This window comes from Telmatherina bonti, assembly GCF_933228915.1.
Source record: "Telmatherina bonti genome assembly, chromosome: 17".
NCBI classification, from domain to species: Eukaryota; Metazoa; Chordata; class Actinopteri; order Atheriniformes; family Telmatherinidae; genus Telmatherina; species Telmatherina bonti.
Genome location: NC_136615.1, coordinates 8,278,731 through 8,291,318, shown reverse-complemented (window position 1 = coordinate 8,291,318; position 12,588 = coordinate 8,278,731). Strand labels below are relative to the sequence as shown.

General features: G+C 39.1%; 1 protein-coding gene across 1 annotated transcript in view; it reads right to left on the bottom strand.

Moving 5' to 3' along the window:
* Positions 1-12,588, bottom strand: part of zmiz2 (zinc finger, MIZ-type containing 2) — a gene marked incomplete at its 5' end in the record, with an annotated part of 31,119 nt that overhangs the window by 2,443 nt on the left and 16,088 nt on the right. Inside the window, 8 exons of the mRNA XM_079256563.1 lie at positions 1,458-1,658; positions 3,579-3,700; positions 4,655-4,896; positions 6,592-6,660; positions 6,736-6,803; positions 6,895-7,052; positions 11,832-11,937; positions 12,055-12,186. Coding sequence (XP_079112689.1) covers positions 1,458-1,658; positions 3,579-3,700; positions 4,655-4,896; positions 6,592-6,660; positions 6,736-6,803; positions 6,895-7,052; positions 11,832-11,937; positions 12,055-12,186 — 1,098 coding nt within the window. The remainder of the gene's footprint in view (positions 1-1,457; positions 1,659-3,578; positions 3,701-4,654; positions 4,897-6,591; positions 6,661-6,735; positions 6,804-6,894; positions 7,053-11,831; positions 11,938-12,054; positions 12,187-12,588) is intronic.

Sequence of the window (12,588 nt, the reverse complement as noted above, 5' to 3'; positions counted from 1 at the left end):
AACACCAACTGAGTTCTGTAAAAACAAGCTCAAGTTTTCCGTGAAACTTTTTTTTATGATTGTTATCCCTGAAATTCCGATTGGAAAATAGGAAGTGGAGTTAAGATTTTTAGGTCAAGTTCACATCAGGCGCTTTGATCCGAATCAGAGTCTGTTTGCTCGGAAAGTTGCTTCGTTTGGGGAAATGTGAACGCACCAAACAAAATCTGATCCGGACCAAAGAAGCGACAAACGCAGGTTTTGACTCGTTTCAAGTGGACCAAATACAGGCAGCGGACTACAAAAGCATTGCATTGTGGGTAAATCCATAGCGATGGCGTTAAGGGTCCTCTGCCTCGTCTGGTGTTCATACTGCATCCATTGTTGCAGTGGATTTCTGCAGGATACTTGCATAAGACACAATAAAAACTAGGGCTGTGTCGATATGCTTTTGTCCCGATTCAATTCAGATTTTTTTGGGCGCCGATTTGATTTAAATTGCAATTCTCACAATTTTTTAATATTGCTGGTTTTTGTAGATTAAAAATGAAATGAAGAAAAATGACGAGCAAAAAAAAAGTTTTATACGTTTATTTCCATGAGAAAAAAACAACACAGCAGCCAGACCTTCATTCTGTTGCTATAACGCCCCAGATGACAAGATCAACAAAAAAACTATAAAAATGACAAAAATTGGAAAGTGCATTAATTGTTTTGGGGAAAAAAAAAAAAAAAAAAAAAGATTTTTTGAAAAAATCTTTTTTTTTTGGTTAAAAAAATACGATTTTTTATAAACAAAAAAAAAAATCGATTTTTTTTTTTAAACAAAACAAATTTGATTTTTTTAAACAAAAAAATATGGATTTTTCAAACAAAACAAATTGATTTGTTAAACAAAAAAAAACTATTTTAAAATTATGAAGAAAAAAATCCTGATTTCCGATTTTTCGATTCGATTTTCCCACCCTTAATAAAAACCCAAAACAGCCATAGTTTTGTCTCCATGTTTAACTCGCAGGTGGAAGAAACAGTTTTCTTCTTCACGCCAGTCTTGTCCTCTTCTGCTACTAGTGCAGCGCCCCCTCTGGTGGGAATGGGGATATATTATTCTAATGGTTTGGCTGGTTTGACCAAAGTCCAGCGTGAACTCGATCTCAGTCCGCATGGATACACCCTCCTACAGTACTGAGCCTCGTCCCTGATCGGACCGAGTCCAGCGGACTATCCTGATGTGAATGCACCATTAGCAACAGAAGCAGGGATCTCCAGCTCTGGTCCTCGAGGGTCAATGTCCTGTAGATATTTGATGCCTCCCTGACTGCGACACACCTGGTTCAGATAAAATGGATCTCTGCAGCTTGTTGCCATCTGAATCAGATGTGTGGCTGCAGGGACACATCCAGTACCTGCAGGGTTGCAGCCCTCAAGAACCAGGGTCGGTGCTCCACGGTCTAAAGGCTTTTGATGTTTCCACTCACATCTAGAGTGTGATCAGGGCCTTCTCCTCCTGGACCGGCCAGACCAAAGGACCCTTCAGTCTGCAGCCGGGAATTCTGGGTCGCAGGGTTCCTCTGGGGCAGCGGGCTGCCGCCGTCACCGAGACTCTGGTTACCATGGACGCCAGAGGTGTGCTGCTGGAGGATGTTACGAGAAGGTTCAATTCGTCCAGAATGAGCCGTCTGACAGGAGAAACAAAGTGAGACACGTAAAGAAACTAAGCAGCAGCAGAAGAAGAGGAGACGTCGGGTTCGTTCAGGAGAAACAGCTGTGTGTGGTGGGATGTGGTTTCACAACTCCAGATCACATGAACGCTCAGAAACGTCCTCAGTCTTTTCTTTATTTTTATTGTTACACACTTTGTTGCGTCTGGCTTTGCATAAATAAAACCGACTTACTTCATATCTCCTTTCATTTGCACACTGCAACACTGCTACCTGCTAAAGGTTTAAAATAAACCAGCAGATACAGTCAAATCATGTTAAAAATAAACTTTAGAAATTTGCAGATTCTTAAGTAAAATGTTTCTGATTTGCAAAAGAACATTCACATGAAAAAGCATCACATCTTATCAGACTGCTGCATTTACATGGAAATGGTTCTGATAGCTTAACATGCAGAGGAAACGTCACGTACGTACATGTAGGACGATGTATGTGTGTATCGTGTTCTTAGTCATTTTCAAGGAAACCCAGGATTTTAAATACTTCATTTATATACTTAATTTTAAGACTTATTTTATATACTTATTATTTTATTTTTTAAAATACAACTAAATATATAAATAAAATAAATAAATTTTATATACTTATTTTATTTTTTAAAATACAACTAAATGTATAAATAAAATAAATAAATTTTATATACTTATTTTATTTTTTAAAATACAACTAAATGTATAAATAAAATAAATAAATTTTATATACTTATTTTATTTTTTAAAATACAACTAAATGTATAAATAAAATAAATAAATTTTATATACTTATTATTTTATATATTTAATTTTAAGACTTTACCTGCAGATATCTTGTTGATCCAATTTAAGACTTTGAGCAAAAACAAACAACTTGTGGATTTAATAGTTTTATGCCTTTTAACCATTTGACACTTGAAATCATGAGGAAGATGAATCTCCAGTAAAAGTAACTGAAACATCTCAGATTCAACCTTCATCCTGGGGTTATTTTCCTTCTATTTGGTTGTTAAAGCGTTGCAGGAATAATAATAATGTAGTAATAATGTGCTGAAGTGCATGCCTGTTAGCAAATCACACCGGAGGAGGAGCATCTGGAGGAAAAGCAACTTTCTAAAAGCAGAGGTTTGTGTTTGGAGAACTGGGACACACAAGTTGTGGTGAGTTCTACTCCAAATGGATGTAAAAATCTGTCACCTTGCTGCGTTTTCTAATGAACGTCTTGACCAGGACAACTTTTGTCAACGTAAAAGACATAACACCTGAACACTTTTCCAGGAAAATAAATCGTGTTTCAACAACAGAGACGCCTGCTGAGACTGAGAGGAGATCATTTCTATCAGCTGAACATCATCTTTGTCTGTGTCTGAACTTCTATATCATTCTCTGGAGCTGTATGTTCTTATTTCTGGCTAAAATAACATAAAGATAGAAATTTAAACAGATCAAAGAGTAGAAATTCATGCTAAAAGAAATTGATGTCAGATTCTTTTATTTCTGAGGCAAAAATGGCTAAAATAAAAATAAATCTGTGAAATCTCTCCTTTTTTACAATCATAACAACCATCTGCAGCGTTAATTCCTTGTAGAATGAAGACTTCAGACAGATTCATCCATATTTAATGTTCTGGTGGAGGTCATAGTTAGCTTCCCATCTCTTCCAGACTGTGTTTTCCCTCAACCAGTTACATAACAGACACTCAGCTGATGGTGCGGTGCCTTCTGGCGGTAATGCATTTAAGACATGGCTGTCATCACCGTCTACTCAACCATTAAGGAAAGAGTCCCAATTGAACTGGACAGAAAAGACCCTGGACTTGTGGCCAGAGGTTGTACGCTCCAAAGAAAAAGGACGTATACTCATACATGTATGACGTAACAGACGGTGGGTTTAAAGACGTCTAACCTGGTCAGGCTGATATGGGAGTGGCGGTGGTGGTCCGGAAGGAGCGTACTCTCCCAGTGTCGGGGTCCCGGGAGTGTTGGGGAAGTCTGTAAATCCTGTTTGGCTGGAATATCCCTGGCTTCCTACATGGAAAAACAACAAATATGACTTAATGTGGATGAATAAGGACAGGTTGATCCAGAGATTTGTTTTCTCTTTTGTAACAGAGATCAGCAGATATATGGGAGAGAGAGAGAGAGAGAGAGAGAGAGAAAACATTACTCCCATCCTAAAGTCTCTACATTGGCTTCCAGTTCACTTTAGGATTGATTTTAAGCTCTAACTACTGGTTTTTAAGACTTTAAACGGCCTTGGGCCTTCCTACCCACCTGAGGATGATGGATACTGTTGAGGTTTTTAAGAGTTGGCTCAAGACTGATCTTTTTAATCAAGCTTTTAATTAGTTCTATTTTTAGACTTTTCTTTTTCTTTTATGATTGTCAATTAAACTTTGTTTTTTGCGTGTGTGCGTGCTAATATGGATCCTCAAGATTGGTTCGATGAGTGTTTTAATGTGTTTTATCTATAGGAGTGTGTGTGAAAAGTGAGTATATGTGTAAGACTTTGGGTATATTCTATATTTTTGTATGTGAAGGCAGGTTCTTGTTTTATTCTTGCTTTTTATTTTGTAAAGCACTTTGTGCTCCTCTTGTATGAAAAGTGCTATATAAATAAACTTTGAATGACTGACTGATTGATTGATAAAAACAGCATCTTTTTTTGGTGGAGTTCTAATGGAAAGAGCTATAAAGATACATAAATTCTGTAAAATTACCTGAAAAATGAAGGGGAGAGTTCGAGACGTGACAACACATGTACACACAGGTCTTATCATGGAGTAACGCAGATGACATGGAAATAAACTTTACTTTATCTAAACAGCTAATTATTCCCATAGAAAGAAGGCAACTCCAGTTATTTAATCATCTGTCTAACTTAATCTTATTTCCCTCAAATTCCATGAATTCCTTTCATGTCAGGTTTATTTCCAACATTATGATAATTTCCGCAGCACCTCTTTCCCACATTCAGGCTACCTGGCCGGCTGTAGTCGGGCGTGTTTCTGCCTCCTGCGGTCAGACTCTGGTAGGGGGAGGAGGCTGGGCCCAGGGCTGCGATCATTTCCATCACATTAGGAAGGACCATGTGACTCGGACTGACGGTGCGACAGCGTTTCAGGACCGGACCATCAGGCTCCTCCTTTATGTGGAGGTCAGGTTTGACAGGCACTGGCCTCCAGCCACACACCGGGTCTATGGTGATCTCCTCGTAATCCGAACTGAGAGAGGAACCAGAGACAATATCTGATCAGGTGCATTTATTCTCTTATACCTGCAGGGTTACAGGGTTGTTTCTGGTTGGTTACATGTAATGAAACTTAAACCGTTTACCATTCGTTTAGGTAAATTTATCACAATTTATCAACTTACACATCATTGATAAGACTGAGAGTTAAAAAGTTTCACTTTGTGTTTTTCCATAAGATCTTCCTTTCAATCAATAAACTTTTAGTAACCATCTATGCGGGGCATTTTGAATGGATTAACCCTAACCCTAACTCTAACCCCGTTAGTGCCCATTTGATTGGATTAACCCTAACCTTAACTCTAACCCCGTTAGTGCCCATTTGATATCCACCACGCCCATTTTTACATCCAACCACGCCCATTTGAGATCTACCACGCCCAACTAACATCCAATCACGCCCGTGTGACATCAAACCACGCCCATTTGACATCCAACCACGCCCATTTGACATCAGACCACCCCCATCTGACATCAGACCACACGCATTTGACATCCTACCACGCCTATGACATCCAACCACACCTATTTGATATCCAACCACGCCCACCTGAATCCAACCACGCCCACTTGCCGTTCAGCCACGCCCATTTCTCATCCAACCACGCCCATTTGACATCCAAGCACCCCCATTTGACATCAGACCACACCCATTTGACATCAGACCACACCCATTTGACACCCTACCACACCTATTTGACATCCAACCACGCCCACTTGACATGCAACCACGCTCACTTGACATCCAACCACGCCCACTTGACATTCAACCACGCCCGTGTGACATACAACCACGCCCATGCAACCACGTCCATTTGACATCCAGTCACGTCCATTTGACATCTAACCACGCCAGTTTGACATCCAACCACACCCACTTGACATCCAACCACACCTATTTGACATCCAACCACGCCCATTTGACATCCAGTCACGCCCATTTGACATTCAACCACGCCCGTTTGACATCCAACCATGCCCAATATCCAGCCCTGCCATATTCTCCAGGCTGCAGCCGGGGGTTATTCTATTCTACAGTCATTTAGCTGAAACAGCATATTGGATCTAATCTGCTTAATATTAATAAACTTACCATCTGATTCTGCTTCTGACTCGGATTTGTTGTTTTTTTCATTGGCTTGAATGAAACACGGCGTGTTAACTACTTTACAGTTTCCCACATTAACAAACAAGTGCCACAGTATCACGTGGAAGAACCACACAGATCCACAACGGCCCAGTTCCTCTTCCTCATGCTGGTGGCATCCCACTCTTTAACCAGCATCTGTCACCAGTTAGCCAGTGTGGTTCTGTTGGTTACTCTGGTTCCAGCAAACCCACACTGGCAGAGAAAATCTGGCAAGTTGTTCATTTACTCAACCTGCATTCTCAACTCCTGCTCATTGCTAAAGTAAATTTCCCGACAAATACAGCAGCATTTAAAAGTAAATTGAATAGATTTTACATCACTAAAACATTTATTAAAAAGTAGAAAAAAAAACTGCACAAAGCACAAGCTTACTTGTCTTTGTGATAAGTTTATGAAAATAAAAAGTAGGATTGGATACGGTGTGCTGAATCAGGCATGGTGAGTGTAGTTGCTGCAGAATAACCCAGTTCATGCTGGCTGCTGCTACTTTGGCTTTTTTCTTTACAAAGTGACACTTACTTCTGAATATAGACAAGAATCCCCAGCATGTACTGGTCCACTTCCAGGCCTTCCAGCAAAGCTGTTTTACTGCGAATCAGAGGAGCAAAAAGTGAAACTTTCTGCAGATAAAAGTGAACTGAACTTGCTTGTTAAACTACGTACTTGCACACCGGACATCTCCATGTCCCTCTTTCACAGTTCAGTTGCAAATAAGACTCCAGGTCAAAACACTACAAAACAAAAACAAACCAGCATGAGAAGCGACTGGAACGAACCAGACTGGAAACTGTGTGTGTGAGAACGTAGGATGGAGGACCTCACCTGTATGTGCCTGCAGTCGTGGCCTCTGGCTGGCAGCTGGATTCGTCTGAACGTGATCGGGCATTTCAGAGAAACTTTGATTGCCGTCTGCTCCACTCCGTCCTCTCCGTTCAGACCGGGCGTCCCAGGGATTGTCCCACTGCTGAAATTTCTCTTTACTGGAACAGAAACAGTAAAAAACAAAAGGGAATTAAACTACCTGAGAGCTCCCACGGCGACTCATTTAAAAAGGCTCCAACTTAAACTGCTTCCGATGGAGCATCTGCTCTTTCCTGGACACATTTTCCAGCTCTGACAAACACTAATTACATTTCTGCAGCTGATTTAAATTTGGGAGCAGATGTTGTTTACCGGAGCTGTCCTTCATCACCTCTACCTACCACATACAGCATGTAAGCATGAGCACTCCTAAATTTAGTCTGTAGAGCTAATAAAAGCACATTTTCATTTTAACCTTCATCACACTGCATAAAAAATGACATTTTTTTCCTTATAAAACTGCAATCTTTTCCACAAACTGAAAAAAAATCACGCCTACCTGTTTTAGTTGCACATGTTTCTTGTTTATTGTTGTAATAAAGAATGAAAAAATATGTTCATAGTGTCTTTTTCATTGTCTTTTGCTTTTTTTGTTGGAAAAAAAAACCACACAAAATTTCTTTACAGTTTTTCTTTTAAACTTTTCACCAGTGAAGATCAGGGGTTCATTCTACCAAAACAACTCAATCGTCCTGCTCTGTCCCCCTTTGCATCTTTTACTTGGTCCGCATACTGATTAGTCTTCCGTACGAACAGAGCGACGATCTCTTTGTTAAAGAAAAGCTCAAACAGTTCCCCTTCAGACACATACCGGTTATTGTCTCTGCAAGTTCACCAACAGTAAACTGTGTTACTGGATTTCGACGCATTCATGCGCCGGCAGTGTGTTGAAGGTTACTTTCAGGGAGGAAAAAATGGTTCTGTAGCCCTAAAGATGAGTAAAAGGTTGTTTAATAACAAGTTTCGCCTGCTGTTTAGATATAAATAAAGGAGCATTTATGGTGTATTTATGCATTTAAAAACATGAAGTGATAATAAAAAAGATTTCTTATGCATCATAACAACATAGAAGTGGAAAATGTTGAATTTCAGTCTGTAAAATTTTAGTTTTTTTTTTAACAATGAGAGAATATATTTGAAGAACATTTTATCTGAAGTCGGTTCATAATGATAAATAAATAAATGGTAAAAGAATCCATACATTCCCATAACAGACACTCATTTGTTTGTTTATGTAAACAAGTGTTTTTTTGTCCAGATGCTGCTGCTTGTATCCTCACAAAGACCAGAAAAAGGGAACAAATCCCTCCAGTTCTCAGATTTCCACACTGCCTATAGGAGCATTTATGGTGTATTTATGCTTTGAAAAACATGATGTAATAATAAAAAAAGATTTCTTATGCATCATAACAACATTGAAGTGGAAAATGTTGAATTTCATTCTGTAAAATTTAAGTTTTTTTTTAAATAATGAAAGAAGATATTTAAAGAACATTTTATCTGCTGTTCATCAGAAGTTTGATCATAATGATAAATAAAATAAATAAAAGGTAAGTCCAGATGCTGCTGCTTGTGTCCTCACAAAGACCAGAAAAAGGAAACAAACCCCTCTCTGTGAAGGAAGGAACTGATGTCACCATGTTGCTGCTGGTCCAAAAGGCTCTGAAAGGTTCTGGTCCAGAATGTAGATCAGATCTGCTGAAGACTTCTGATCATCTGGACCAAGTTTGTTTTCCACTCATTCAGTTTTGCTTTTTTTTTTTTTTTTTTGCTCCTGATATTCAGAACAAGCTACCAGAAGAGCTGAAGTCTGATCCAAACTTTAGTTCTTTCAAATAAGGTCTTAAAACTCTCATTTTCCACAACGTTGAATTAAGTTTAAAACAAATTATTAACAAACTTATTAATATCAAACATATTAAACTTATTTTCTTGCATATGAAAATTGACTGCGAATGACAACGATGATATTTTCCTGTTCCTGTCTGATTCTCTCTAGCTGCCCTTTCTATGCAACTTCTTTGGTCTGTTTTAGTTGGTTTTGTTTTCCTGATAAATTCTTTTTCTTTTTGCATCTCGCTCTAATCCTTTTAGCATCTTATTTAAAAGCCCTTCCAGTTGCCTTGTACATGAAATGTGCTAAACAAAGAGCCTGTCTTGCTTTAGCGAGGGTTATTCTTGGAGTTCCACTGGGTTCTATACTGATACCACTCATTCCTATTGGTTTAAGCAGATCGAATCAATGATAAAACCAGAGAAAAAGATCTAGTAAAATCAGGCCAGAGTTATAAACTACATTACAGATTAAAAACATTTTTGTAGCTGGGATTAAGAAAGTATTTGAATTCTATTTAATTCATTCAAAAGGAGCAATAAACAGAACTACTCGAGGTGTAACTTCATACGCAGAATGTACATTCATGTGAATCGCCCCCCCTTTCCTCCTCTCGCAGCTCTGAAAGGCTGCATCAAGCAAACAATGGCAGCACATATTGGCAGGGAATGGAATGAAATCCTCACCTGGAGACAACCAGGACCTCTGAAAGCAACTACGCTTGTTGGGAGAAGTTGCCAGATTGACCAGAGTTTTCGGGGCTAAAGGAGCTACAGTTTGACTCAGAGCTTCTCCTGTACAGAACTACATAAATGTTTTAAGTTACTTCAACATCTTCCACAAAGTGATGATACAGTGTGTTTTCACTTTGGGGGGGGTTACAACAGCAAACTTTGTGTTGAAACAATTTGGCTTTTTGCTCCTTTAAGACGAGGAAAAGAGCAAAATGAGCTCCAAGAGCTGCCAAGGTGAAACTTCTTTCTTAGACATTAAAGGTCAGAAGGACTTCATTTTCTGTTTCTAACATGGTCAAAGCAAGGAACCTTGGAGTTTCATGTAACTCTTTAAGTAGCTCTCTAGTTATTCTGGCCTCAAAGCAAAGCTGGAAAACAACTTTTCAGTTCTAACTTTGCAGCACATGTTGAATCCTGACTCATACTAAAGGGAAAGACTAAATGTTGCTGTATGATCTGGCTCTTCTTCTTGTGTAAATTCAATATATTGAATATATTTCTTGAAACTACACATAAAGAAACATGGTTTGATTACAGAGATCCTGACTTCTAGCCGCTCGCTTTGTAAACTATAAGATGTCTCACTAAAAGTTTTATTTCCAACCACTGATTTGTTTACTCTTTCTGCTGTCTGACATCTTCATCACCCAAAAGTCTTGATTTAAAGCTGCAGTAGGTAATGTCGGGGTTTATTTTTCACTACCTTGTATTTTCATCCTAACACGCTATTTATATGCAGGGTGTGGCTATCAGGTATGTGCTGCTGGAGGGGGAGGAGGGGAGCCGAGAGAAGAAGCTTACGAAATATAACAAATGGACAACTTCAATTGGGTCTGAACCAAGTGGCAACCTCTGGCGGTTACAAATGAAGCCTATGTGAAGTGCATAAAACTGCAGTTCCCCCTTCATCCACTAGGGGCACCAAAACAGAGCAAATCCCCATAGACTCCCATGTTAAAAAGACCAACTTCACAGCAGAAATAAACATGTTTACAGCAGAAACAAACATGTTTACAGCAGAAATAAACATGTTTACAGCAGGAATAAACATGTTTACAGCAGAAATAAACATGTCTACAGCAGAAATAAACATGTTTACAGCAGAAATAAACATGTTAACAGCAGAAATAAACATGTTTACAGCAGGAATAAACATGTTTACAGCAGAAATAAACATGTTTACAGCCTGGTTCAATAATCCATTTTAGGTTTAATAGGTCAGGTTTTCCTTCATGACAACTGTGGGGGGAGTGAATTTTTTTCTAACTCGCCCTTTTAAAAGTAATTTCCTCTTGAAGTTTGGCATATTTAGGGGCGTGTCCTTTTGATTGACAGGTACCCAATCTCCCTCTTCAAGTCAGAAGAACGTAGAACAACCGCGGTTTTTAGCCGCTCAACAACGTGACTTAGCTTTCGCCCGCTTACCTCCGTTAGCTGGTTAGCTCCTGTTATCTCCGGGTTAGCTCGGTTAGCTCTTAGCTACAGAAAGCTCGGAGTTCGCTAGATGTCAATCATCCACCATGACTAGGGCTGTGACGATATGCTTTTATCCCGATTTGATTCCATTACGATTTTTTGGGTGCCGATTCGATTTAAATTGCGATTCTCAAAATTCTTCGATATTGCTGATTTTCGTATATTAAAAACCAAAAAAAAAGAATATATAAAATTTTTTTTTGCTAGTAATTTTTCTTGATTTCAGTTAGGAGAAAACAACGCAGTAGCCAGATCATCATTCTGCTGCTATAATGCCCAAGAAGACAAGTAAAAAGATTAATAAAACCAATAAAAATGTCAAAAATTCTGAAGATTAATTTTATTTCATTAAAAAAAATTGATTTTTTTAACAAAAAAAATCTTTTAAAATTGTGAAACAAAAAATCCCGATTTTCTATTTTCCCACCCCTAATCTCGACGCTCACAGCCCCCCTCTCAGCTCCACCTCTTTGCCCATATTTGTATTTTCCGGGTGAGACGACACGCATGCCCCTGCCAAGATGGCGATGGTAGGAACCGCCCACCGAGCTTCAATTCAACTCTTCAGAAACCTACGTCCCGGAGGCTCCGCCCATCTCTTTACATTGGTCAGAGTTTTTACAGATTTACAGTAAACTGAGGGGTCTAACTATATTTCGTATTGTTCATGATTACAAAATGTACAGACTACTATCAGGACGAGGAACCACTTCACCCAGAGTAAAAAAAAAGTCTTCTGGATCGTTGAAACAGCTAATTTTATTGCTGTTTAATGCCCTGCTCTGTCTAAAGATATTTAAGCCATTTCTATAAACACAGATAAAGAAATTGCTGTGTAAGAGAAGTTAACATACTCTTGGTGATGCAGTGCTCCGCTGGCAGCAGCCTCTTCTTCATCAGACCCTGCAGCACAGACCTGACGGATGGTCTGTGCACCAACTGTAACACAAACAGATGGGACTGGGGACAGAGAGACAGGAGGGGAAAACACACTCAGATTAGATTAGATATGTTTATTGTCATACAAGTTGCATTGCAGCAGCTGAGTCAGGAAAGTGTCATTCAGAAGCCTCTTACACAACAGCATGCCGTGACAGTGATCTGCACTGTGTTGCGACCTGGCTGACACACTTGCTTCAGATACAAGGGCTTGTGGGAAGTTTTGTTGTCACCTCTTTCAATGGACAAAGGGGTTGCATTCACACTGACCTGAAAAAAGAAACACAGTGATGCAGATTAAACAGTTCTTTTTTAATTATATCACCACATTTTTTTTGTCATCTAACTTCACAATCATCATCCAGCATCCGTTAAATGGTTGCTGGTTAGTTTTAATTTGTTAAAACAGAAAATGTGGCTCTTTAGATCCAGATTCTTCCCACTTATTGAACACATTCGGGTACAGTTCAGGTTTTTATCCCAAAACAAACTGATAAAGAAGCCTCTGATGCAGTAGAAATGACTGAGACTGGCACTGCTGCATAAACCACCAGATGTTTTAGAAATGAACTCGTGCTATTTGTGCGCTTAGTGGTGCGTATTTCAGAATTTGTCTCTGCAGTAACTAAGGTCACTGTTTTAGGTGCAGTTCAGCAGTTTGTTTCCAGCTGT